The sequence below is a fragment of the Python bivittatus genome, unplaced genomic scaffold, assembly GCF_059951505.1.
Source record: "Python bivittatus isolate LINGU-HERP-01145 unplaced genomic scaffold, Pbiv_v1 ctg000480_np1212, whole genome shotgun sequence".
Lineage (NCBI taxonomy): Eukaryota > Metazoa > Chordata > Lepidosauria > Squamata > Pythonidae > Python > Python bivittatus.
The window spans coordinates 26501993-26529967 of record NW_028277075.1 but is presented as its reverse complement, the minus strand read 5'-3'; the positions used below and the strand labels follow the sequence as shown (position 1 = coordinate 26529967).

At 37.4% G+C, this 27975-nt stretch overlaps 1 protein-coding gene across 1 annotated transcript; it reads right to left on the bottom strand.

The window, feature by feature from the left end:
* Positions 1 to 145: 145 nt before the first annotated feature.
* Positions 146 to 27975, bottom strand: GANC (glucosidase alpha, neutral C). Its single transcript, XM_007428604.3, has 24 exons — positions 27828 to 27975; positions 26423 to 26485; positions 25211 to 25319; positions 22604 to 22731; positions 20689 to 20871; positions 20412 to 20460; positions 20000 to 20066; positions 18852 to 18948; positions 16242 to 16422; positions 15837 to 15987; positions 14813 to 15051; positions 13972 to 14098; positions 13531 to 13610; positions 12840 to 12983; positions 11967 to 12063; positions 10220 to 10321; positions 9271 to 9514; positions 8296 to 8360; positions 7779 to 7855; positions 5839 to 5913; positions 4788 to 4901; positions 4321 to 4433; positions 3178 to 3281; positions 146 to 854 (listed from the first exon to the last, which is right to left on the bottom strand). Exons 1-24 carry the CDS (start codon positions 27851 to 27853, stop codon positions 742 to 744), a joined length of 2748 nt encoding a protein of 915 aa, XP_007428666.1. The 5' UTR covers positions 27854 to 27975; the 3' UTR covers positions 146 to 741.

Sequence of the window (27975 nt, the reverse complement as noted above, 5' to 3'; positions counted from 1 at the left end):
AAAATTCATCATACTCTGGTTTATTTTTGTATACAATGGAACATCAGTCCACACAGTTTTATGGGGATTCTATAGTCCAACCCATCTGGGGGGCACCAGCTGAAAGAAAGCTACAAATACATCAACCCAAGACTTTATTTCCCCCATATAAAAAATCCATTTATGTTTTATGCAGCAGAATGTCTCTATGAGAGTTGTATATCTATTACAAATATTATTCTCATTATTTTTTCTTCTATCCAAGAACCTCTTGGCAGAATTAATGTGTCCTATATTGGTAAATAGAACCTACCAGGAAACAGAACAGGACACGAGTTAAAAAGCAGGCAAATAACTTACCCAGAAAGTGTTATAAAAACAAGAGAACCATTGCATGGATATATGAAAAACAACATTTAATCCAGAACTGCAAAATAATTGCTTTTATATGTTAACTATTTTATAGTTTTATTGTACACTGGCCAGAGCGGCTTTTTCTTGAGATGGGTGGCCATATAAATTTGATGAATAAATAAATAAATTCCTGGAAGTGACCAATTTTCCCCAGGAGCAGCTTTTGCAAATAGTATCAGAAAGTTGTCATCCATGAAGAATTTTCTGAATTTGAATCAAATTATACAAACAGTAGTCTAGCACGTCACATTTGAGATTCTATTTCAGAAAGTCCATTTCAAAAGAGCATGCTAAGTTGTCCAAACTATTATTTTTCCATTTTTCATCTGCATCTCTGAAGCTGCACTTTCATTTGATACGAAGCTCCCAGTTATTACCAATGTTTAAGGAAAGTTTTTGAAGTGTCAACACAGAGTTTTTGGTATCATATGCGAAAGCCACTGCCTTGTCGTCTTTTCCATCTGAATTGCAATTAAAGAAATACACATAAACATTTATTTAAAATAAACCATGTATATTAATGTTGTCATATGTCTGTTCAAAACAAAATTCTAGTCCAGTCTTCTGTTCTGAAGCAAATGCATCCAGAGTGAGCAACTGTTAGGACTAATTCTGATTTCCACTTTAGGACAATGCCTTTGTAGGCTTTTGAGATACATTGGTGAAATATGCTAAACTGAGCAACTACTAGTATCCAAGCACTCCTTCTAAACTGCTCTGCAAAACAACTCAGCCCTCCACTTCTAATGAGTGAAGCAAAGCTTCTGAGCTGCTCCAACAACCTGCTGCTTCCTCCAAGTTACTAGGAATGCCAGACTGGGCCACTGGAGTGACGCAAAATGCTCTGACAAGGTGAATCACATCATCCTGGACCTCAGCAGTTAATAGTATTTCCTCTGTGATAGGGGTTGCCTGATGCTTCGCCTTGACTTTGTACTAGAGGAAGTTAGGTAGACTGTACTTGGACTTTATTCTCAAAAACTGTTCTCAGTCATCTTTTAAAAATCATCTGCCTGAATTATAAGAGTAAGACATACATCTTCGTATAAGCCAAATTTTCTTCTGTTTTGCAGTGAGGTTGTGGTTGTATACACAAAAAGCTTAAGTCTTAACATACCATCCTGAATAGTCTTAGTTCATCACTTGTTCTTTTGGAATTTTGGTCCTCCTTTAAATGCTTTAAAAGCCATCATTGTTTCTTCATTGGAACACTCATCTATTTTAAAATGTATCTTAAATATGCCTCACAGAGCTATAGAAGCACAATTTTTGGACTAACAGTTGATACAATTCGGTTTACACAGTACGTATGTCATCATTGGAAAACACATCTATTTTAAATTGTATGTTAAACATGCCTCATTGGGCCACATCATTCTCTGAAGCTCAATCTTTGGATTGCAAGTTGACACAATTCAGTTTACACGCTGGGATTCAGGGATATTGTTTCCTAAAACATGAAACACAGAAAACTGCCAACCAGCTATATCTTGTGGACTGGCTTACAGAGACTGAACAGGTAGAAGTATGCCATGCCAGAATTATCTGTGACATAAGCTGAACAACAGATCCAGATCCAAAAAAATGGCTTTCTTGCTGGCTAGAAAGAAAGCCTAGGAAGGCTGACAAAGGCCATGGAGGGTCAAGAGAATGAGTAACTTACAGAGCACTACATGAGAGAGTATAATGTTTAATGAGACGTCCCATTCCCTTCTGGGCCTCCCTGCATGGCCGCCTTATCTGCATATTGCATTGGCTGGTGTAGGGACTGACCCCTACTGTATGCAAGAAAACAGGCAAGGGACTTTTCTTTTACAAGACTGAGTGGCTGTGGCTGTTTGGATTCCCTGGATTGGGGACATTTTCACCATTGGTCTTCCATGGGGTTGCACTTCCCCGTTTGAGACTGGTGCACGATTTGGGGTCCTCCTGGACTTGACACTGTTGCTCAATGAGCAGGTGGTAGCTGCAGCAAGGAAGGCCTTTGCACAGGTGCAAATTGTGTGCCAGATGCACCCTTTCATCAAGTGAAAGGCCCTTCAGACAGTTACTCAGGCCCTGGTCACCTTGCAACTGGGCTACTGTAGTGCAATTTGGTCTGCATGTGGCAGTGGTTGAAGGCCATCTGGAAGCTGCAGCTGGCTCAAAATGTAGAGGGGCAAGCAGTAACTGGCACTTCTCGTTATGCTACTATGTCACTGATGCTAGGTGAGCTGCATTAGCTACCAGTTGACTTCTGGGTGCAATTCAAGGTGTTGGTCATCACCTATCACTTAAATGTTGTCATCTTATCTTTAGGAAACAATCTTGTTGAATGGAACTTATTACACATTATAGAATAATTTTGATATAGGAAAGCAAATGTACATTATTCTGTGTAGGAGTTCCATTTAATTCAAGGATTGGCATCTAGTGGGACCCAGGAAGTAGCTGCCTTCTGGAATATCATACCTCACAAGATTTGGTTGGCCTCAATTCTGCTCACCTCTTAGAAAACCTTGAAGGTCTAGCTTCAGTGAGCTCACAGTGTTGGTGAATGGTATGTTTGGCAGCCACTTTGTGTTTTAGGTGGGTGTGCAATTTATTTTTTATATTGTTTCTTTACTGTATTTTTAATCTTTGTCAGCCACTCAGAGTCATATTTGTGAGATATTAAACAATTTAAATAAATAAATAGTTTCTGCTAATTACAGAAAAACAATGCTTCAAATGCCCTACAGCATCTAGTGTGGAAGCAAACAGACAAATCAATAAACTGGAGATTGGACTATTTCTGTCTCTTACCAAACTTGGTTGTTGTCACAACAGAGGGCTCCTTTTTTATTCCCAAAATCAATATCTTTTGAACTATACATTTTGTCTGAAATAGCCCTTCTTCACCAGCACATCTGAAAAAACAGAGTGTTTTAATTATTAAAATGACTACTTCTTCTGGCAGTCTGCTTTAGGGAATACCTTCCCTCCTAAACACTGACAGAAAAATTTGAAAACATTTGCTAATTAGCTTTATCTTAATTTTGTACACATGGTGGTGAAGATGCTGCTTTGGAGCTGCCAAGAGAATATCCAACATGCTACACAAAGTCATATTCTATATGAGGCTGTTTGGGAGGGAGAGGAAACAAGTGTAAGTATCTGCCTGAAAGAGATCCTGGCTGGAAGCCAAGATGAAGGAGACCCTCCAGATCTTCTACAGGCTGGATTTATACATCAGTCAGAATGGTTTGTTTGATTTGCACGGGGGGAGGGGTGTATACCAGCCAATTGTGACAGAAAACTAAGCATAGTAAAAGACACTATGATTCAAAATGGGTCAAAGAGGTTAAGTGTAACCAGTCAGCAATGGAAATTGTTTGAGGCTAAATTAGTTTCCCCCCCTCGGTTGTGTTAACTTCTCTCCCTGCTGCTGAAAAAGAGACAAAAATGTTAGAGTGGCCTTGTAAAAAGAAGGCTTCTTTAGGCACTCCATCTCTGCCTCTATTTTAATTCAATTCTCTCCTGCTTCCATGGAGGATAAGAGAAATTTCCCCAGCTCCAGCTACAGTGACACCAACCCTGACCAGCCCACAATGGATGAATTTTGAAACTTTTTTTTTTTTTGATGAAAGGGAAAAAAATAATGATGTGGCAACATCTCATCCTCCTTTGTGACAGCTAGGAGAGCTTCAGCAATAATCACTCCCTATTGAATGGCCTGGTCCATCGAATGCCAGTGCACAGAGAGAGGAAATTACCAGATGAGTGGCTGACTTGGTCACATATGTCATGTGAACAGAGATGAACCATTTGTTTATGACTCAAAGAATCACTGAGTCTTAAAGAGTGCCTATCAGTACCAAACAAATATATACATTTAGTTAACTGCTCAGATTATTGTTGGACAAAGACAATGGAGTATACTTAGAGTATACTTAGAGTATACTTTACCTGGAAGAGAGGACATTATCATAGAAGCTGAACTTTCTGAGCAGGAACTGTTTCTCATGGAGATAATGAAATGAGTGGCCATCATCCAGGTATAGTTCACCAGTTGCACATCCCTATACATCAGGCAAAACACAGAACCATTTTATAATCAAATTCACCATCATTTGGTTGTTTGCCCAGCTGCACATCCGGGCAAGACACACAAACATACACACACCCACACACACTATACAGGGAACTCTCATGGTTCCTCACAGCAAAATTTGACTTGCTTTACTATAGTCTTAGGTGGAAAGCAAGTCCTTGCTAGTTACAGAAATGAAAACGAAAGTCATATTTGCATTAAAATGGAGGATGAGAGCAGATCAGTATTGAAAAATGATACTTATTCATTTTAAATAACTTTATATACATTTAAAATTAATCAAAATAAATAAAATGTGTGTACAAATATAGTTTCAGAGGACCTTGTAATCGAGAGCAGCACGCAGTTCATAAGGAACATCTACCATCCATTCTGTGGATTTTCCTACAGAAATCTTTAGAGGTATAATAGTCCCACCGCGTTGAATTACAGGAATCTGCAGACAGGAAGATAAATAAGTGGCTGGATTCACACATTGCACTAAGCCAAGATTTGTTTAACCATAGCTTATTAAATTAACCATAATTAAATGAGTTCTCACAATACTCTAAGCCATAAATCATGGTTTACAAATCACAGTGTTTCAGTTCATAAAATACACAAAGCCAAAGCCATACCGACTACTTTATGGCTTAAAATGTTGTATAAACCCAGCCAGTAAATAAGTACAACAAACTACTTTTGAATAAAGGAAGCAGACAATGAAATACATTCTTGTAGCTAACTGCTGCTTAGCATTTACTATTTGATTTGAAACATTAAGCCCTATTTTTCTTGAGTACTTAATGAGGCCTGACCATACAGATATGTTAGCAAGAGCAAATGGGGTCACATACCATAGCATTGGTAGAAAAATATCTAGTGGGAGCCCAAGGTATTTTGATAAATTTCTGACTCTTCAAAGAAGTCTGTCTGTATTTACTTTTATATTATTTATCACTATATTCAATGTTCCATAATTAAAGCGATTTTGAAAAATTAATATTTGAGCAAATATATTTCAACAATTTATATATACTGTTGAATAAACTATACCTCCTCCATTTAAAATATTACCAATGTCAATATTTTTAATGCTTGTTTATAAATATTTGAAACACAATACCATCTTAGTTCCAGATTTTACTTCTGCTTTATGTACGTTCTGCTTATGGAACACAAAATCCTGTATATGCGTCATTTTTAAATGACTAAGAAATAAGATATGGTGTAAGATGTTATTAAGTAGTAACAGTTTTGGTAGTTACAAATTCTAGATTTAAGTCAATAGATTTCCCTATGCTAGAATTATACTCTTAACAGAACTCCAGTTTTAATTCAATTAAAATGGAGATAAAGCGTTTTTTAAAAAAATTGTTAAAGCAAACACATACATTGCTCAATGTTACTGGGATCTTCAATATGCCATGCCCTTCTAGATGTCTAAATTTTCGGAAGTCATACCAAATCTGTTGAAAAATAAAAAAGAAAACAAATGAGCAGGAATTAGATTCTAGGTCTAGAGATCCCATATAGATCCTTATAGAAAATCAAATCAATAAATAATTCATGAATCCTGACAAACATAGATATAGCAAACAACACATAAAATAACAGTAAGTTGAGAGTTGTAAATTATCACTAAAATAGCTATAAATCAATGAATATAAATCAATAAAACCCTCTACATTTTTCTCAAAAACTGATGCACATTTATTCAATTCAAAGCTCCCATTCAGCAATTGAATCAATTGGCCAGAAATGGGAATCCAGAAAGCAATAACATTAGTCTCCTCAACCCCTCCCTGAAGTAGTAGCAGACTCTCCTGGTTCAGAGTTGGTGAGTAGAGCAGGGGACTCTGCACAGAGTTGCTTTTGGAAGAGGAAGAGCAAATCACTGCCTTAAGAATAATCTGGGTTCCTTTCTGTAAGGGAAACTACTGTAAGGCTACTAGTGTTGTTGCCAAACTAGTATGATAAAGATAGGCTGCACAGAACACAGTTTCATATTAGTATATGTGATGGAATGGAATTATGAAGGCCAGACTCAGGGAGAAAAGCATTTTATTTCATCTCCTGAGGCGAGAGGGAGAGATAAGAGGATGAGACTGGCACCTCCCTGAGGAATTCACAGTGTTGTGGCTGGCATTACTTGGGAACTGGGGTTTCAGTCTGGGAAGCTTCTTGCTAGAGGTTGTAGCTAATAAACATTGCTGGACTGAATTTACATGGTCTCTTGGAGTTTCTTAGGCTAGGCCTGACAGTATATTTTCTATTCATTTCAAAGACAGGAGGAAAGCGTATTTCAATCTGTGTGGTTGAGCTCCCAGAGGTATTGGAGGTTGTAATCCAGCCATGTCTGGAGTGCAAAAACCTGCCTATCCTGAGAAGTAATCATGAAAAAGACACTGAGCTTCTCTGTTGTTGACACCTTTAATAGGTGAGAGGTGTCTCATGGAATAAGCAGGGTCAAGCTATAAAGAGCTTCAAAGAGTCAAAAACTCATCTTGAATTGGGCCCAGAAACAAAGTGGTGTCATCAGAAGCGTTTCCAAGTCAGTAGTGATGGTGGGCATAAGGTATTACATTGATTGCTGTTCAGTAGTTAATATCTTGTTCAAATATCAAGCAATATTGTCTGAGGAGTCACAATTCTGCATCTATATCTCCCAGAATATTCTAGAAAAACCATATGGGTCCATAAATAATTTAGTTAATGTTATCTAGAAAAAGATAATCTAAGATTAGTGGGATGGAACATTGAAGGAACATTGACTCTACTTTTCAATCTTGATTTTTTAAAAAAATATGGCCAAACATTGCATAGGTTTCTTGACAGAAAAACAAACATTTGCATTAGATTATTGGTATAATAGTGCAAGCTACTATTTGTGCACTGATACTTTAGCTGTATCTTTACAGAAATGCCTAGCTGATCAAGTGTGATGGAATGGTTTGGTGAAGGCCGCGCTCGGGGAGATAAGCATTTCCTTAGCCCCCAGAAAGAGCGTGGGAAGGTGAAGCGGATGAGACTGGCACCACCCTAAGGAATTCGCAGTGTTTGCTTGCTGGCTTGGGAAGTTTAGATTCAGTCTGGCAAGATTCTGTCTTGAAGGTGAAAGCTAATAAATGCTATAGAACTATATCTGTACTGGCTTGTGGAGTTCTTTGGGCTGAACCTGACATCAAGTTTGGTCCAGATTTTAATTAAAAAACTATGTATATGTGTTTGGTGTGTGTGTGTGTGTGTGTGTGTGTGTGTGTGAGAGAGAGAGAGAGAGAGAGAGAGAGAGAGAGAGAGAGAGAAGGAAATTAATTAACTCCATTTCTCTTACCTCTTGTGGGCCTGGAAGAAAGATATTGACTGTACTGATTTTTGGAGCAGTGACTGGATGCACCAACAAAGCACTTCCTAAATTAAAAATATCAGAAAATTCATCCGTTTCACATCTCTTCTCCTATAATTAGCAGATTTTTAAATAGATGTTTGTAAGTGTGATCTATGTCCTCAGGAAAGATTTTTATGTTCAGGTCCCATGCCCATCACTGAATGTCTTGTGCTAATTAATTAACTCTGCCACCCAAGGAGACTGGCTGTAAAAAACAGAAAAAACAACTTTATATCTGTAATATAGAATACAGAGCGTGCTGAAACAGCAATACCTCAGCCAACTCAGAGCCTTATAGAGGACCCTTAATCAATACAGTACAATGATATACATCTCCTCCAATACTTATAGAACTGGCTATATAAATTGGAATAATAAATAAACAAGTTAGAAAAAAAAGATGTGGTGCACAATGCTGCAATTTCAGAATAAATAGTTGTCATTATGGATAATTTAAATTTACCAAGCATATATTCATCTTCAATGCCAAAAGTTTCTAATTCCTTTGGAAATTCCACCCAGAGAGGCCTATGAAAAACAAAGGTATTTTACTGTTCATATCAAATGCTAAAGAGCATAATTTTCCATTTTTCTCTCCTATACTGCATCTATTTATGGTCTCCTAAGATCATGCTTAGGATGTGGGCATTGAAGTTGCTATCTTAACTATTTAAAATATTTTGGTGTGATTTCAGTTTAAAAGATGCACTGACCAACAGTGAGAACAGATGAACAACAACCTTTTCAATAGATTGGGTTGAGAGAGCCCAAAGTCATCCAGTGAGCTTCTGTGGTTGAGGGTGGAGTAAAAGCTGGGTTTCCTCGCTCCTGGTCCAATTAACCACTACATGACATGAGCTCTAATAACTATAAAATTATAATACACATGATATAAGGGGAAACTCATTAAATGCGTAAGAAATAATCATAAATGGTATTTTATTAACTTTATTTAAATATTTAAACAAATCAAATTTAGCTTTGGTTCTCTCCTCTCCCATGACTTTTCCTGGCTCAACCAATTTTTTGGAATGTGGTCCCTTATGCCAGTCAAAGACCAAGGGAAGTCATCAGTCACCACAAAGCTAATTTATAGTGGTCCCAAGAGCACAAAGCTGAAAGATGATTAAAACATCCTTAGTTACCACTTCCTGTAACAAAATTCTGGGAAGCTGTATAAGTAGAGACTAAGGAAGATAACCTTGATTGGTATATGCAAGCTCTGTTGCCAAAGCAATAAGGGGTAAAACATTTTTAAGTCCAGAATGTCCAGAAGACATTTGGAAGGGACTCAGACACCTTCCTAATTCACTGAACTAAAAATAGGAGGAAAAGGTACAACACAATCAGACTTGCAAGATTGATATCAGCCCCACTTGGTAGACCAGACCAAGAAATCAATTATAGCAGAAATTAGTTTTTTAAATGACCAGCTTACCTCATAACTGGTTCGGCCACGCTGTGTGCCCGGTAGAACAGCGTATAAAGGTAAGGAAGCAGAGAATAACGCTCCTTAATAGCTTCCCTGATGATCTTGGTATTCTTGTCCCCAAACAGCCAGGGTTCACGACGCTCGGTACCCATATTGGCGTGGCCTCTGAAGAAAGGCTGCAAAGCCCCAGCCTGATACCATCGAACCAGTAGTTCTGGCTCTGGATTTCCAATAAAGCCACCTACATCCGCTGGATGTCAGAAAAAGATTGCTTGCTTTGTCAGAAATTGGTGAGAAATTCAAGCTTCTTGGATTGTTCACATTTGTTAATAGAATTACTTGCTATGTCCTAAGACCAAGTGGTCTAATTTTTAGAAAAACAATTTAGAGAAGTTGAGGTAAGTATACATATCTGAACCCCCTAATCTGAAATCACTGTAGGATGTGGGCTGAGATGAATGTTTTGAAGGTCAGTGGTCCTTGATTCAGCCTCTAACAAATGCAGAAAAGGCTGGGATACACCTTTTCAGGGCTGCTGGCAGTCAGAGTGAACAAAATTCAGGTAAATGACTCAATGGTCTGATTTGTTGTACAGTAACATGGTTCTCAGGTTCCCAATGGATGGATCCCTGCTTAAGAATAGTTACAGCTCATGATATGAATAGCTTCCCTACAAAGGCCCACCTGGTGCTGAAGTTGTAATCCTTTCTTACCTAGGCACTGCAACCAGTTAAAAATGGGTTTAAATTATTACAGTGAATTGTTCTTGATTGTGTACTGCATGTATAAATGTTTTAATTAAAAATGAATTGAACAACTTTTGAAGTTTCTGAAGTCTCTTTTAAGTCTACTTTTTGTTTTATTTTATTTTAATGGAGCATAGTATACCTTCTGCAAGAGGAAAGGGGGCCATTTGCCTAGTTAAATGGAGACGATAAAGAAATATATATCTTACCTCCACAGAAAGAAATTCCCGCAATGCTGATTGTCAGCAACATTGGAATGGAGATTTTCAAGTAACTCCAATCTGCTTTATTGTCTCCAGTCCATACCGCACCTGGAGATCACACAGCAAAATCTTAATCCCATCTGTATTTAGTTATAAGTCCAACTGAAATGACTGGGCTTTACTTCCAAATATATCTGCTTTAATATCATACTTTATGTCACTACAGATATATGTTGCTGGCCTTATACTGATAAAATGTTAATGACTCACTGGAAATTGAATATTGCCATGAATCAGTTTCTATACAATTACAAAAGCGTAAGTTACTTACAACACTGTTCCTGATTTAAGAAGAAGCTGTATCCTACAGTTCTTTATACTTTGAATTTTAACACATATTTCATGTAATGTGCTATGAGTTCACATATGTCTTTAAGATAGTACAGTAACTGTATTTTGCAATATAATTAAGTAGAGGCATCTGTGCGTGTTTGTGTATCAAAAGCAGTGTCATGCTGATATGACACAAGCTCCACCCCTTTTGTATGTGTGACACGACCCAGATGCAGATGAAATGGTAGAGCTTGCATTGCATAAGATCCTGTGGATGTTATATAATTCTATATAACTAAGTGAATTACAGTTCAGTCTTTCACTCTCTTAAAAATCTGGCCATCCTGAAAGTTTGGAACTTATTGCCCATTATTGTTTATTATTGCCATTATTTACCTCCTCTTCTTTAGGTTCAGAAAAGATAACCTTCTTTAAAAAAAATTAATTAATTTGCCCAGGCTGAATACGTCCTTTAACCAGGTTTATCTGGTTCCTGGTAGGCTTTCTGTGCTAAAGCTGTGCTAAATCCCATCTCCTATGTTTCTGAGACTTTTTATTCCCAAATAATTAAAGAATAGCTATTCTTTATTCTCTGCCTCAGGAAGTAAAAAAAAAAAAGAGAGAGAGAGAGAGAGAGAGAAAGAAATTGTAAAAGGTTTACAGAGCAGAAATGTGGAAAAGTGTACAGTAGTTGCCTTTGTTTTTGGAGTAATTTCTTCCAGTTTCTTTTTTCTTTATAGCAGTATGGAGGTCCTCCTATTTCTATATTTTCTTTCATATCACCTGACACAGTAACATTAGGTAAATAACCAATCCCGGTTTAAGAACCACTGGCTTAATGTCTACAGGGCATGGGGCCAAGTTACCTGAGGGACCACCTCTCCCCACGATTTCAACCCGTCCCACCCGATCACACAGACAGGGCATGCTCCGGACCCCTTCGGCAAAAGAGCTCCGACTAGCGGGGTCCAGAAGGCGGGCCTTCTCTGCTGTAGCCCCCGCCCTTTGGAACATCTTGCCCCCAGAGGTGAGACAGGCCCCCTCACTCCCGGCCTTTCGGAGGGACTTGAAGACCTGGCTCTGCCACCTGGCCTGGGGTGGGGAGGGAGGTCATCAGATATGGGGTTGGCTAGCCCCCTAGAGGCCTGGTGTTGCTTCCATCGGCCTCCTGGATTTTTCCTCTTCCTTTTATTCTTTGTAAATGTCTCCTCTTATAAATTTTAACTGTATATTTATTTATTGTTTTAATATGTTGTAAGCCACCCAGAGTCCCCCATTGGGGGGAGATGGGTGGGGATAAGTTAAATAAATAAATAAATAAGGGAATCTGAATGACAGTGAGCATTGGCAAAGCATGTCTTTGTCTTTTCTGCAGCTGGTTTCTAAAAGAGCCATACAAGACAAAATCAGCCACACTTACCATACTTCTGTGATCCAGCAAAGAAAGAGCGGGTGAGAACAAAGGGCCTTTCCAGCCCTCCACTTCGTTTCACCAGCCCTTCTGCAGTTGCCATTTGCTGAAAAAAGTTATTATTGCTATTATTGTTGTTATACTGTTATTGTATTAGATATACCATCTTTATTTTGAACAACTCAAGGTGGTATATTTTCCTCACAACAACCTTGTGAGGTGGGTTGGGCTGAGAGAGAGTGACTGGCCCAAAGTCACCCAGCTGGCTTTCATGCTTAAGGAAGGCCTAGAACTCATGATCTCCTAGTTTCTGACCAGCACCTTAATCATTATGCACCACAGCCGTTGCAAACAAAACATTTTTAGCAAACATTGCAATGGGATTAGAATTACACAAAAGTGAAGGCCAGGAATGATAAAATACAGCAAAACATGTTGAAATAAGAAACACAGAGTGGCATACCTTAGACAGGAACAGAAGGAAAGGGAAGAATGGCATAATATGAAATAATCTCTCTACAAAATTGGTTTGTGAAAACCTGAGCCCTTCATAATAGAAATGTTATTCAAGGCATTAGAATTTCAATATGCCATGGGGGTTGGGGAGGTTATCTGATTCTGAGATAATGTTTGTAATGTTTTGGAGGAAAATGTGGTATTGGGACATATACTTTGCTGAACTTCATTTTAAATAAAGTTAACAGCTACAAAATTTTTAAAATAAATTATTATTGTGATTATAATGGCATTATTTTATTTATTTATGAATGTATAAACCACTTTAGTCAAGGCAACACTAATCAGAGTGCAAGATCAACAGCCACAGCCCATGCAATAATTAGAACTACTAGTGTTCAAATGTTTCAATTGCAAATGTCCTACCTGGTAAAAGCCATACAGATTATGAACATCTCGATGTTCCCATTTGCCATAATGAACAGCATCTTTTGACATGGTTAGTTCTATCCCTCTGAAGACTGAAGGCTCATTCATATCATTCCAGACAAAAACGATTTCAGAAGAACCCTACAGGCCAACGATTGAGTTTCTTTAATACATTAGTTCAGTACAAGAACTGTATCTAAATACTTGTACTAATTTATTTCTTCACACTGCTTTGAAAAATGTGCTTTTTCCTTTCCTTGACCTCCTTGCCTGACTCCTGTGCCGAGGATCAGAGCGAGCAGAGAATCTTCACCAGATATGAAGGTTTCTTTCCTGGAGGTTATTCAAAATGGGAACATCTCACATACCTTCTCAGTTCAAACAGATGTTAAACCAGATAAAGTGTTTAAGATGGCACAGTCGTCTTACTTCCAACTTTATCTCCAATGGAATTTGCATGAGCTAAGAAGTCCCTAGATTTCTTATGCAGAGATGACTGTGCAGAAGGTGTCCTGCTTTAGTCTGTCATTTTATATTCTGGATGGATTCTATTTATAGTTGCCAACGCTATTTAGATTTATGTCCCTTTTCCATATTTCCAAAATTATGCAATTGAGGTTGTATAGAAATCATATTAATAGATAGTAATGTTTTATGGATCCTGACCATATCATTACAGAACACAAACCTTGTATGTTTTGAAGTCAAATTGATCAGCGTACCATTGTCGGACTTCAGGATTGGTGAAATCCAGGTAAGATGAGAGACCTGCAGATGTTAGGATTGTATTATATTTGCAGGAAAAAAAAAACCAAAACTGGCTTCTTCTTTGTTGTGATATCCAAATACAACGATAGAAAATATTAATATTCAAGCTAATATAATGATACTTGAGACAAATGCCATGGCAACCTACGCTGTTATTGTCATTTCTGGTGTTGACAAATGTAAGATAGAAATAATTAAAGAGAGAGGCAGAGAAAGAGAGAAACCCGTCAATAGTGAAGAAAAGGAACTTAGACTATCAATTTACTTCAAATAAGTCAGTTACAATTACGAGGAAATCCATTCTGATCTAACTCTATGTGCTTCTTCAAAGTGATTTGTAAAAACAAAGAGAGTTAATTACCTGGCCAGCAGATGCCCTCAAAATCTTCACCATTACGATCTTTTACAAAGAATCCTCTCTCTTTTGCTTGTGAGTATATAGTATAAAGAGGATCAATCTTAATATGGGGGTCCACAATAACAACCAGCTGCCAACATGGGAGACAATAACATAGCCTTACTGTTGACTAAAAAAGATGCTGCAAGAATGTTTAGACTACCCTTCCGTAAGCTGATATTCTCTTTTAGATGCTTTGGGTTTACAACTGCCAAAATTCCCAGTTAGACTGGCTTTCAGCAAATTGACACAGATGGAAAAGCATACGTAACAAGCCAATAGTCTTCCCAAGTTAGCTCGGGAAAAACAGAATGCTTTAGACCAGGGGTCCTCAAACTTTTTAAACAGGGGGCCAGTTCACGGTCCCTCAGAATGTTAGGGAGCCGGACTATAGTTTGAGGAGAGGAGGAGAGCCGCTGGACCCGGCATACCTGTCACGTAGAATAGTCCAGCTCTGTGATCTCTCTCCTCGTGCATCGCCTGCATCTCCCGACACAGCCCCGACACTTCCGCTTCTGACAGACAGCAGCGGCGGCCAATCAGGCGGGCGGGCCAGATAAATGACCCTGGTGGGCCATATCCGGCCCACGGGCTGTACTTTGAGAACCCCTGCTTTAGACTATTAAAGGGAATTTGCTAGTGTGATTGTTTTCTCCCACAGGTTTATTTCTTTCCAAAGAACAGAATTTATTTGAAAATTTGCAAGGAAATTGATGTTTTCAGTAGGCACTGATGAATACAAAAGCTGCACGGGCAAAATAGACTTCCACATCACTTTCCCCCCTACTTTTACTGCATTATGTACCTTGCGTTTTTTCTTCATAAGTATCTGCTTCTGCATCTTCTCAGGATTGGAGAATCTCTTCTTATCCCATGTGAAGTACCGCTTGCCATCAGTGTGCTCAATGTCTAACCATATAACATCATAAGGGATGTCAAAGGTATCAAAACCTGCATCCACCTTTTCTACATCTTCCTCATCTTCATAATTCCAGCGGCACTGATGGTACCCAAGAGAGAAGAGTGGAGGCAAAGCCTGTGTGCCTACCAAAGAAAGAAAGAAAAAGAAAGAAATTATGCTGCCATTCAAAATATAGCCGAGAGCACATTAAGTGATAAATATTTCATTTTTAATCTTATTCTTCCACTTACTGTAAGTCATCAGGACAGGTTTCCACACCATATATAGCTTGGCAGATTAATTACTAGAGTACTATAAGAGAAGCATTTGTCAACTAAGTTTGCAAGGTAGCCCTCTTAACGTGTCTGAAATCATGACATCATGATTATCATCACACAAATGATGTAATTTGCATCACTGATGACTAATACAAACAGCATAATTTGCATAATTTGCATGATGACATTATAACATGCATGATATCACATCCCCTGCATTGCCCTGTAGATGCTCATGCCTTTTAACAGATGCAGACCACCACGAGAAGCAAAAGTTGATATATACAGTAAATGTAACAAAAGAAGGAACTCAAAGAAAAGTTAAGTAGCAGTTATATTGGGTAACAATATGCCCTACGAGATATAGAATATATATGCAGATATAGAAATTAATTAGTTTGCTGTCTACTAGTTATTAAAATATTTATCTCTATGACTGAATTAACAATGACTTTGTATCAAAACTAAATGTATGTGTGTGTATGTGTACACATGCATTTATTTATTTATTTAATTTGTATGCCGCCCATCTCCCCCAGCCTGAACTTTGTAATTTTTGTAGAAATAAAAAGAGCCATCATTTTTATTATCAACTTCCCTTTTAAGGTGACTGAAGAGAGACTAAATGAAATTTCTTCATAAGCCAATACCTGTTAGCTGTGCATACTGCTTAAAAATATCAAAAGGACAGGGCCCCTTTAGGATGAAAACATCAATTATTCCACTTTCTGACATCCAGCGCACATCAGTTTGAGGCACTACCCTCTGCTTGGAGATGTCTGGAGTTTTGGAAGGTAAAACCTTTAAAACAAATATACATATATATACAGTACTTAGAAAGATAATAGTGTTAAATGAGCTGTTTCAGTGAAAAATGTGCAGCAAAAAGATTTTCCACCATTAATTATAACTTCCAGTGACCATGATGGGTAGAGGTGATGGCTGATGTAGTCTAACACAACAGAAGACTTTCAGGTTGGGGGAAGATAATTTAGAATGTTATTAATTCTCACACAATGCAGCTATACTTCCATGCAGAACACATTCCATCTCACCTTCACTGCAGCTTTTGTAGAAATCTCCACCAATGTTTCTGAGGAATTCAGCCAGAAGACTCCAATTGTCTGATCAGGCTTATGTGCTAAGAGTAAGGGCACTGAACCATAAATGCCCATTTTGCTGTGGATGGTATATCCAAAGACATCCACATTATAAAGCCGGTAGACATCATCATCACTGGAACACAAAGATAGACGCATTGCTTGTAGAGATGTTATTTTACTTCATCCAAAGCGAGAATAGGGCATTATAATACAGAAACTGCCTCGTGGTACCACAGAATAAGTTATCCATAGTAATAGTTTATACCAGTTCTCTTTGTCCTGATGTGTTCCAGTTTTGTTGCACTTCAATTACCATAACGATTAATGCAGAATGTGGCAGCCAGATTGCCGAGTAAACTATCTGGCTGTGTCCAACCATCCATCTGTCCACCCATTTGGATTTATTTCCTAACTTTCTATGTCTGTTGAAGCAACTGCACTGGCTTTCAGTATTTACCTCCTCAGTATTTACCTCCTGAGACCACTTTTATGCAACATGCCTGTATTTGCTCCTCTCCTTGCTTGCTCATAGCAAATCACATGGTGTCAGCCTGATTATGAGGCTCCTTGCAGCAGCGGGCACTCATGTCCTTTGGAGCAACTCATTCAGCTGATGATGGCTGTGTGGCTCATGCTGGCTTCTCCATTCCACTTGGATCTTTGATGATGGAAGGGTCTTGCAACCCAATTACTGGATGCTATTGCTGGCTGCAGATTGCTCACGGCTCAGTCCAATCACTGAAGCAGTCTGCGAGCAAAACTAGCATCCAGTAGTGCAATCGAAAGACCCTCCACCAAGATTATGAGCGAACCCAGAGGGATGATCTCTTTCATCGCCAGCTGAGTTTTTCCCAAAAAGAATAATACTGGCTGCTGTATTATTGTGCCCTGTGACAGTGCAATATTTGCAATAGAGAAGATGGAGGAACTGGTACATTCTGCAGACAACTTAACCCTAACCCTTAATAAATACACTTTGTTTTTTTGTTTATTATAGCCCATCTACCATTTTGTGCACACTTAAAGTATCAAAAAAAGGCCCAAAACCTGAATGTGTATACTGAGGTCTGCTCTTTATTTATCAATAGCAGGTAAGTAAAACTGTAGATAACGAGACTGTGGAAAATGAGGATCACCTCTTCCTTTTAACATATTACTGTTGTGTACTTCATGTTTTGTAAATTGCTTTGATATGCTTTTGTATGGAAGTGGCACAAATTATATTAAATAATATCAGCTAGGGATTATACAAGTTGATATCCTATGTGTTTGGAGGTTAGCAGGATGGGAAAGGGTAGTATATACTATAAATAGCATATTATGTTGTTCAATGAACAGTTCAATGTCATCAGCATCTCATGTCACTGCACGGCTGAATACTGTTTATACTCTGTGCTCTTCTGCAACCGCCAGAACTGAGATCAGATTATAGTTGGCTGGATGTAGTCCTGGCTATCAGAGAGATCGCTGCTGTTCTGGTTTAACAATCCAATTATAATTCAGAAATAAATCTCATTTTGTTCAATGAGACTTGCTTCCTAGCAAATATACTTAGGATAACAATCTTGGAATTGTACACAGCCCCTTTTTTTCCCTTGTAAAAACTTATACATGTCTAGGCCTTTGTAGGTTTTATAAAGGTATCTGCATATTATATATTTTGCTGAGCACTGAACCCTGCAGTGGATGTAAAAGGAAGGGTAGAACAAGCTGAAGGGGAAATGGCATTAGATAAACCTGTTCTCAATCCTGTTTTTCTCGTATGGGATATTTGAAAGGAAATATTTATGTAACTCTTGAGAAAACATTGTAACTGCATAGAAAGCAAAAGTCACCTTCAGTCACTGACTGCCCTGAGGCTTTATACTGAAGAAAACAGGAGAGGCTGAGCAAGATGCAGGAAAAGCAGAAGCTGTGGGCATGGGAACACCTGGGGGATTAGGCTGTTTGAGTCTAAATGGCTTCAGTAAATGAGGAAGGTGCTTAAAATCCAGGGAAGGGGAAGCTGACTGGAAACATTTATGTATTGTTAGCTTTATATCCCATCCTTTCCCCAGGAGCTCAAGGTGGTATATATAGCACCCCTTCTCCTATTTTGCTCTCTCCCCCAAGCAACAAACGTGAGAGATAGATTGGCAAAGTGACCTTCAAAGTCACCCAGTGAGCTTCCACAACGAAGGTGAATGTGAGTTTTGGTCTCCCCCTCCTAATACAACACCTTCACCATTGCACCATGCTGGCTTTCAGGAAAGGATCAGATTAATAGATTAGCAACGCTGTCTAGGGAAGCTGCGTGATATTCTAAATGTTAGGAGAGAGATTGCTGAGCATTCTCAGCTACTTCCTCCTGGTAGTGAATGTGGAGCACAGAGAATGTTTTGTTTCACTCCATGCTATGCCATTAATTTGGCATAGTTGTGACTGTTGGTGGCCAAAAACCAGTGTAAATGGAGGAAGTAAGTCCATGTAATCTGAAGTAAGCCTCCAGATCTCGGATTCAAAGTCCTGAGTTACTGTGACATTCAGAAATCTTGCTGTCTTTTTTGGTGCCTATTTCCTTACCTGGTGTTTTTCAAGAGGAGGGTCTCTGCATGCTGAGGTATTCCATAGACATGTTCGAATCCATGCAAAGAAACATCTAGACCTACACTGCTGGGACCTGTATTAAGACAGAGTAGCACCGTGAGGGCAGGGCTGGGGGGGAAATACAGGGCAGCACGAAAGAGTAGCTGATTCAATACTAACCTCCACTGAGGCTCTTTGTGGCTCCCTACATAGAGAAATATTGTGTCCATGGCTCACTGTGAGAAGACAGAATGAGGACTAAAGAAAGACTCCCATTTTAAGGATTCAAACAGCCTAGTCTAAATCTGCAAAGACAGATTCTGTATCCCCCAACCAAAAATTAAAAGGAAGCCATCTAAGCTGCAGTATAAAACAAGCAATGGAACTATGGCAATAGTTGATTCCTATGAGTAAGCCAAGCCATGTGCAGCTAGGGAAAAACCAACCATTACTGGTGTGTATATGTTTTTATGCATGTGTGAGTTTGTGTGTGCGTGTGTATCTCTCTCCCTCTCTGTCTGTCTGTCTGTCTGTGGGTCTGAAGACATGGCTTTGCCATCTGGCCTGGGGATCTGGCAGTAGTAGTGTAGAGCCTGCAAAATGGTTGTAAGTGAGACTAATTGGGCTCTCCTGCAGGTTATGTTTCTTTATGATTTTAATAGTTTTATAGTTTTAATTGTCTTTTGTTATTATTTTGGTTATTTTTGTATTTTTTTTGTGTGTTTTTAACTCTGTAAGCCACTCAGAGTCACGTGTGTGAGATGCATGGCTATATAAATTGAGCAAATAAATAAATAAATACAATTTAAGGGGAAAAAACCCACGGCAATTAAATATACATTAACAGGATAACTAAGAGAAAGGACAAAATGTTCAATTATTAGACAATAGATAGATGCTGGCAACATGTCATGCTGTCCTCAATATCCCTAGGTGGCAGGCAATGATCCCCAATATTTTTATAATTACTTTTACAAAAATGCAAATGCCCCATTCCTGTGAGAGAGCCAAATCTTGCATGATACCTGAGTTTTCACATGAGATTTCAATCATTTTTTTTTTCAAAAAGGAATATCATGACATCATACAGAACTGCACTACAGAGCTTGCGATCTAAAAAGAATGCTGGTCTCTGAGCCACTTACCATTAGCTTTGATGTCTAAAAAGCTGCTGATTTTTTCTTCCCAGAGACCTAAATCTTCTTCATTTTCCTTAAATAAAAGGGACAGAGATGTAAATCTATCATGAGCTAACCAACAGAACTTAGCATTGTCTGACAATATAATCAGTTGGCAATCTTCTTCTGGGTTACAACTAATTCAAACCAATGTTCTACAATGAAATCACTGTACAATTCAGACCACACCCTTGTTATTAATTGTCAGTAACTGGCTTATTTCTGTTGTGGCCAAATAATGCACTGATTCCCTCCAGAATCATATTATTATTGTTTAAGGCATTTTTTACAATCAAAACTTACTGTTCCTACCACAGGACTGATGTGTCTCTTGGACAAACTGACCAGACAAGAATCCATAAATCTAGACTAAATTTACCTTAGAAGAGTCAGCCAATCCACTTTCCTTTTCTTGTGAAGTAGATTTCCTTTAAAAAATCAAACATATTCAGTGTATAATTACAAGCGGATACTCTCAAAAGAATTTATTTTTGAGTAAGAATGTTAATTACCCCAACCTACAATAATTTATCTGTACTTAGAGATCAGTACAGATGCTGATATTATTTTCTATATGTTTCATATCTTTTTTCTGTTTGTTCCTTTTCTTCTTTTTGTTTTTTTCTCTTCTTTTGTATATTAAAGCAACATCACACCTGTTTTGGGGTGGTGACTGTAGGTGTTCCAAATACAACAGGCCACTGGAATTCATGCTCAGTAAAATTTCATCCTTAGAAATAAGCTGTATCTGAAAAGGTTTTGCCATTATATGAATCTGCTGCTCTTGCTCAGGACCTGTCAGCACAAGTTTGTCTGCATCTTTCTCTGATATCTTCAGTCTGGGAAATGGAAAAAGGAAAAAGACAGGCACAGAGAAAACCCTTGAAAGCATTTTTTCAAATTATAAATAATTTTACTAATATCAATCAGTTATATGCATCAAGTTAACCCTGTCAACATACATTTCTGGCACAAACTCCTATATGCATCTCTGGACATTTGTATCCAGATATTTTTGCCATTTCCTTTTAAAAGAGGAGAAAAGCATATTGCGATGGGAATTGCTAAAACTATATATATAAAAAAGCTATCAATTATAGCATGAGACACACGAAGTATGGAGTGTAGCAAAGATTATTTTTATGACAGAAAATCTGCTCATGAACTGTTTATCAACCTAATGGGAAGACTGACTAAGATTATTCTCCGTAGTCAAGGTTTAATGCTAGGTTTAATAACTGGACTGTTTTCTGTATGGTTGATAATGTGGGGGGTTTTTTGGTTTGTTTTCTGTTGGTTCTTTTTTTCTTTCTGTATTTTTTCTCTCTTTGTATCTTAGAGCAAATAAAAATTTAAAAAGTTAAAGCACAACGAAAGGACAAAAGTTCCTCACTACTGGTAGATAAGTTCATTTTTGCTATATTCCATAAAAAGATAACATGTAATCAAATAAAGTATGCCAGATTCTGCTTGGCTGCAAGGCCTTCCAAACCTGATATCTTTCAGATATCCTGAACTACAGCACCCATTATGTAAACCATAAGGCTGCTCTAGATCCTCAGTAAACCTATTTGCTTGATTTTATTTATTATATCAAACTAATTAATAGAAGACAAAATAGATATAACAGAATTCAGACTACTATGTTATCTGAAAATTAATAATCTTGCTATTATTTAAAAAGAAAGGGAAAAAGAAAGAAAAGATAAAAACTTAGAAATGTTCTTTATAAACAGAACTACAAAATTGAGTTACTTTGCCCCATACCCTTCTAAAAATAAAAGAAATTCAAATATTTACTAACAATACTTATCAACACTCCACTGCTGTAAAGAAAGTATCAACTTCTTTCACTGTCCTATAATAATTCTTTTACTCAGCCCCCAAGCTTGAAAAGTTCACAGTCTTGATTTCTTGAAAGATTCAAATATTAGGGATACAGCCAAAATGAATATACATCTTCAATATATAGTGTTTGATGCAAAGTTATATTAATAACATTTCTTTCAGCCCAAAATGTGACAATAATAGAACAAATCCAAAGTTAGTATTCTAACTCCTGAGCAAGGTAACTGTAACCAATCTTTATTACCCATTCTCTGAGATGTCCAAATATCTACAAAACAATTTTTATTAATCTCATTTTAAGATCACAGGAAGCTAATTTCATTTTATTTAAAGCAATTTAAATGGTGGTGGTGCTAAATAGGAAAAAAATACTAAAATGCTAAATGTGAAAAGAATCTCAAAATAGTGCTTTATATTTTATTTTATTTTGGGAGAATTATTCTTCCTGTAAAGCAAAGACCATAGATATATGCTATAAGAACCCTAGTTATGTGTACTGTTCAGTGATAAACAACAATGTTCATTTGAGTGATAAAGATCCAGGAGGAACCTGTCCATAGGTAGTAAAGTATCTGACAGAATGTTCCTTCAAAAAGGTTCTCCCAATGTTTCTTTTCCAAACCAGAGAGCTAAAGACACAACGTATACAAATGCCCCTAATGGCAAAAAGAGGACTGGTCTCCAGTCTATACCTGATCTAAGATATCACTTTCCATAACTTACCTCAAGCTAGCTGGTTCTTTTATGAGAACATCAGGGACTTCATATCTTGGCTTGAGTGGATTTACCTCATTTATTTTAAGCCTGAAAATATTGCCCTCTATTTCATAAATTTCTACTGCAAGAGGTACCTAGTAATTGAATAAACATAGGAAAACTATTAGAGAATCTAATATGTTATACTAGACAAAACACACTAATTTTCCACAAAAGAAATAGCTCCTTCTTACTCAAAATAAAGAGAGACAGTTTCAGCAGAGGTTCTCCACTGAAAAGAGTGTGAAGAATCATGTGCTGAGTAGGGCGGCTATATAAATTGAATGAAGGAACAAATGAATGAATGAATCTAGAAATGAAATCTTTTTTGATGGATCATTTCCCTGAGAATTCTGAAATATTCCTGAAAACAGCTTTACCAAGGACTACAAAGGGAGGAAGAACTTAGGAAAATTTGTGCCTACCTATTCCAGCAGATGATGATGATGATGATGATGATGATGATGATGATGATGATGATGATGATGATGATGATCATCATCATCATCATCATCATCATCATCATCCTGCCCAACTCCCAATAACTCTGGGCAGTCATAAATAAAAACATTAAAAACAAGAAAAAATACGATAGACAAAAACGAAGAGTAAAGATGGGAAAGGATGACCCCCCCCCAAAAAAGACAGGAATGAAAGAAACAGACCCACACAATCCAAAGGGGGCTTGTGAACCTCTGCTGGTAGGAAATTTTAACTGATCCTGCTTTTGATTTAATCTCTTATTTGTGAGTGTTTTGAACACTTGCTAGCAAAACAGATTAGAAACAAAGTAGTAATAATGAAATAGCTAATGGCTTTCTAAACTGCTTTCAGTAAGGAAGTTTGCACTGAAAATTTTCCTCTTCTGACCACCCTATATTAAATGGTAATAATTATGTAATTCATCATTCTAGGTGATTAAGGTTATGATCCTCTATATATTCATCCAGGAGTGTGACTAATTCAATTGACTAAACATCTGAATGGATATGTACTGAATTGCATAGGATATTTTGAATTTCTAGTGTACTAGATGTTACAAAGTATATATAATCAGTTTATTTATTTGATATACATAGCTGTCCATCTTACATTCGTGACTGTGTTTCCCACAGTAACTCAGGGAAGATTCTCCCTGCAATTAAACAGGGCAAAGGATGATCAGCTGAAGGCACCATTCATGGTTTTAATAGACTTAAGTCAGGAACATCTCATGAATTCCCTGTCCTCTTCTACTTTCAGAGCTAAATATGCTCTGCCCACAGCCTTCTTTGACAAGAGAAGCCCGGCATCCGAAGGAAGTCCCTGGCTGCACCGGTGCTTCTTTTGTACCAGCACAGCCAGGGCTTTCTTTCACGCACCAGGCTTCTTTCATGAAAGAAGGCCCTGGGCAGGACACAAACGGAGGCCCTGGGCGGGGCGCAAGAGAAGCCCCATCTGCACCAGCGTGAAAGAAGGCGACATGAAAGAAGGCCCTGGCTGGTACAGTAGTGGTGTGTGGTGAAACTGTTGCCTTTAAAACTCAGGCACCCGAGCTTGGCGAGGAGCTGATAAAAACTTAATTCCTGAATTTGGGAGAGACTAAGTGGTTTTTTCGCCTCACCCGACAGCATGAATCATGAGTACTTCAGGCAAAATGAAAAGCATTTATTAAGGTGGGTCTAGTCTTTACATAAGGTACAGAAATTAATGATACATACATCCGGTATATGTAATGTGTCAGAAAGAAACAAATCAAACAGTAAAAGACATTAATTAGATGTGAGAATTAAACAATAGAAAACATTGATCTGAGATAACATTCTACAAGTGGCAAATTTATGGGTTATGTCACCCCCTTTCCCACTCGAGTTTGTATCTTTCTTAGTACTTGCAAGTGTATTCAAGGACTTCCAGAATATGCTCCCTATTGTTTAGTTGCTGAAAAGGCTAGTTCTTGCATATCAAAAGAAGAAATGGCTTTGGCTAAAAAGAAAACATGGTTTCCTGAACTTCAAAAGGAAGAATGGATGCTGTGCTAAAATGCTAATATCACATTTATTAAAAAGCTAATAATGAAACTTAAAATACCAGGTAACAAAAATGGGTGTGGTGGTGGGAGACAGGGCCGGGCAGCAGAGGCAGCTGGCTGCAGCAGTTAGGTGGGCACCAAAAGGCAGTTGTAAATGTGGGTGGGCCCAAATGGGCCTGAATTTTATTCACATGACTGCAGGGGCGCTGCAACGGCTAGAACTTTGAGGTTGTAAGTCCTTTCCTTCAGCATTGTTGTAACTTTGAACAGTCACTGAACAAATGGACGTTAAGTGAGGACTATATATATGTTTATCTAGCTTCATGGCAGAAGCATTTGAAGGATTGAAAATAAATTGGTTTATAAATAAAATAATGTAAAGTTAATTATCTATGGAAGGAGAAACTTCTGACATATTACATAATACCACTGCACCCTTTTCATGCAAAATTCTCAAAGCTAAATAAATACTTTCTAAAATTAAATACTTCCCAACATAATGTAAAATACTATCTAACATCTACCAGATGTTCTTGATCAATTACATTAAGAGGTATTCCTACCTTGCTCTCTTCATTGATAATTTGGAATTTGAGATTGCTGTTGGATAGTTCCACAGTTTTCAGTAAGGTTTGGTATGGGGACTTTCCAGGACATAAATGTTTCTGACGCCTGATATACACAAAAAAGAACATAAACATTTACATTTATCTGTGTAGTAGATGAGGATGTAATCATATTCAAAACTTTTGACTAAATCCCATTGACCAATGGGTTTAAATGACATAATTTCAAATTGATATTAACTAGAGACTTATGGAATAAATTACCTGCTTTCCATTTTTATATATACAGAGTGTACCAAAGGTCAGGCCCCATAGACCCATTACAATATGTTTATTTATATGTTTTATTTTTTTTTCCAGAAAAATGTTACTCTACTACTTAGGAACATTCAAAGGTCATGCATCAAACAAGGAATGCTTCTGCCCTTTTAATTTTCTGAATATTTTCCTGGAGGCCATTTCCATGACTCTTTACAATTAAGGTGGGCCCTGACCTGATCCAGCAAGGCTATTCTTACAATTAAATGGATGGGTGGGAGAAAATGGTGAAAATATGCTATTTGTACCAAGAGCTGCTGAATCCCACTTGGTGGCTCCTTGTGGGCAGGCCTTCTCTAAGGTGAAGCACATGCTCTTCCTGGGGGTGCTCTTCCCCATGAAATTCAGAAGACACCTACCATAATATTTCTCTGAGGCTTCTTGAAGACTTATCTGTTTACCAAAGCTTTCCCAGGGTGAATGTTGGAAGACTTTTTTTCCTCTTTTCTCCCCCTGCCATTTTTAATTAATGTTTGATTAAAAATGCTTTTATATTGTTATTTTATATTGTTTTCAGAATTGCTTTATTGTGTGTTTCACAGTTATTTTTATTGTAAACCATCTTGAGATGCTTTGGTACTTGAAGAAACACATAAAGGGATTAAACACATTAATGAAACAAATTTAAAATTAGAGCTAGCAGATCCTGGCTGAAAAAAAACTGGACCAACACTAAATGGCAGCAAGAGTTTTGTATTTTCTCCTTGCTGCCATCTAGCAGTCTCATGGATTTTTTGCAGCACAGATCTAGGTGCCCTTATAAAATTCCTCTTAATGCAAACTTAGCCCTGTAAGATGTATTGTTGCAATATCTCTTCAACGTAAGTTGTGCTGTATGTTGTGATGTTATATACATCATATTGCAAATAACAAAATACTCATAATCTTTACCTGTAAAAGGCAATTTGCTTGCATGTCTTAAATTGGCTTTTGTCCACAGCCTCATCTTGGACACTAAATACAAGAAAATATAACATTTCTAAAATGTATAGTGAAGAAACAAAGATGATTTCCTCCTGAACTATAGACACTGGAACAAGCTTATTCCGATGCATATAATGGAAAGGTTCTGAAAGAGTACAGTAGTGTATTTTAATTGCATCCTCCTGGTCATACTAAGCAGGTACACTAGAAATGGATTCCACAATACATATAATATTTAAAAGAATTACTTTTATCAATATTATTCCAGAATAAGTGACCATCTTTATTGCCAGTTGACTGAGGAAAACCCAAGTTAATTGACGATATCCTTATGATTTCCTTTTTAAATTTTCAAAAAGACTGTCTTCCTTAAGTAGATATTGGTTACTTATTCCAATTCCCAGGTATGCAAAACTTCAAAAGACAGCTCAACTGATAAAGGGAACTTCTAAGGTTGGTATAATGCTCTTTCTAAAATTAAGCAATGAACTAATCCATTTCATAATGGTTTTTTTAATGGTAACATGTTTTTAATATTGTTATTTTTTGGTGTTGTATTGTATGCTGCCCAGAGTCACGTTCTGCAAGATGACAACCATATAAATATGATAAATAAATAAATATCATGTATCTTCACAATCAGGTCAAATAGTATAAACAGTCACACAAAATAAACAGTAGTTCAATATAATAAAACTAACTGTTGCAGGACAGTAAAATGTATGTTTTCTTAGTGCAAGCAGCACTAATTCTACTACAATTAAATCTAAGGTGCTGCCTCCGGAATTCATTATGCACATATAGAAAACATTCTAACACTGCTACCTACAGTTCAACAAGCCACGCTTGCTTAAAATAGGTAAATATGAATAAATAACTGAACTTCTGCACCCCAAAACAGCTTTAGATAACTTCAAATCATACATCTGTCCATTCAGGAGAAAGCTCTTGATATCAAATGACTGCATACAGCCCCTCCCAAAAATGTTTGTATTCATATGACAACATTAATCAAGGTGCAACAAGGCTATCTGATTGAAAACAGGTAAAACAATAATTAGGTTTACATTCACTTTCTTGATTAAGCTGCCTTTCCATGTGTCCTATGACTGACTTTGTATTTCCGGAACTCCTTCACTTTATACTTGCCAGTATAATTACACTATTACATACATTACTGTAAATGCTGTAAATTTATGATTTGTGTTCTTCTATATTTTGATTCCCTGCTCTGTAGGTGTGTAGTGTTAATTTCTGCATGAATTCAAGCGTAACATTTTAGAACCAAAAAATTATTTGGGTTCTTTTAGAATCATGCATTGTGCTTAAGTAAGATTTGCAAACCAGTTACTGCAAAATGATACATATTTACCTGATTTCTTGACTGCTCGATTCCATGATCCCGAGCGAGCTATTTTTGAACCATTGGTTAGGAAATGAAGAGGAAATTCCCTAGCCAGTAAGTTTCGAGTTCACATTCTCTTGTTGCATGCTGGGAAATGGAGTTTTATTTCTGATAG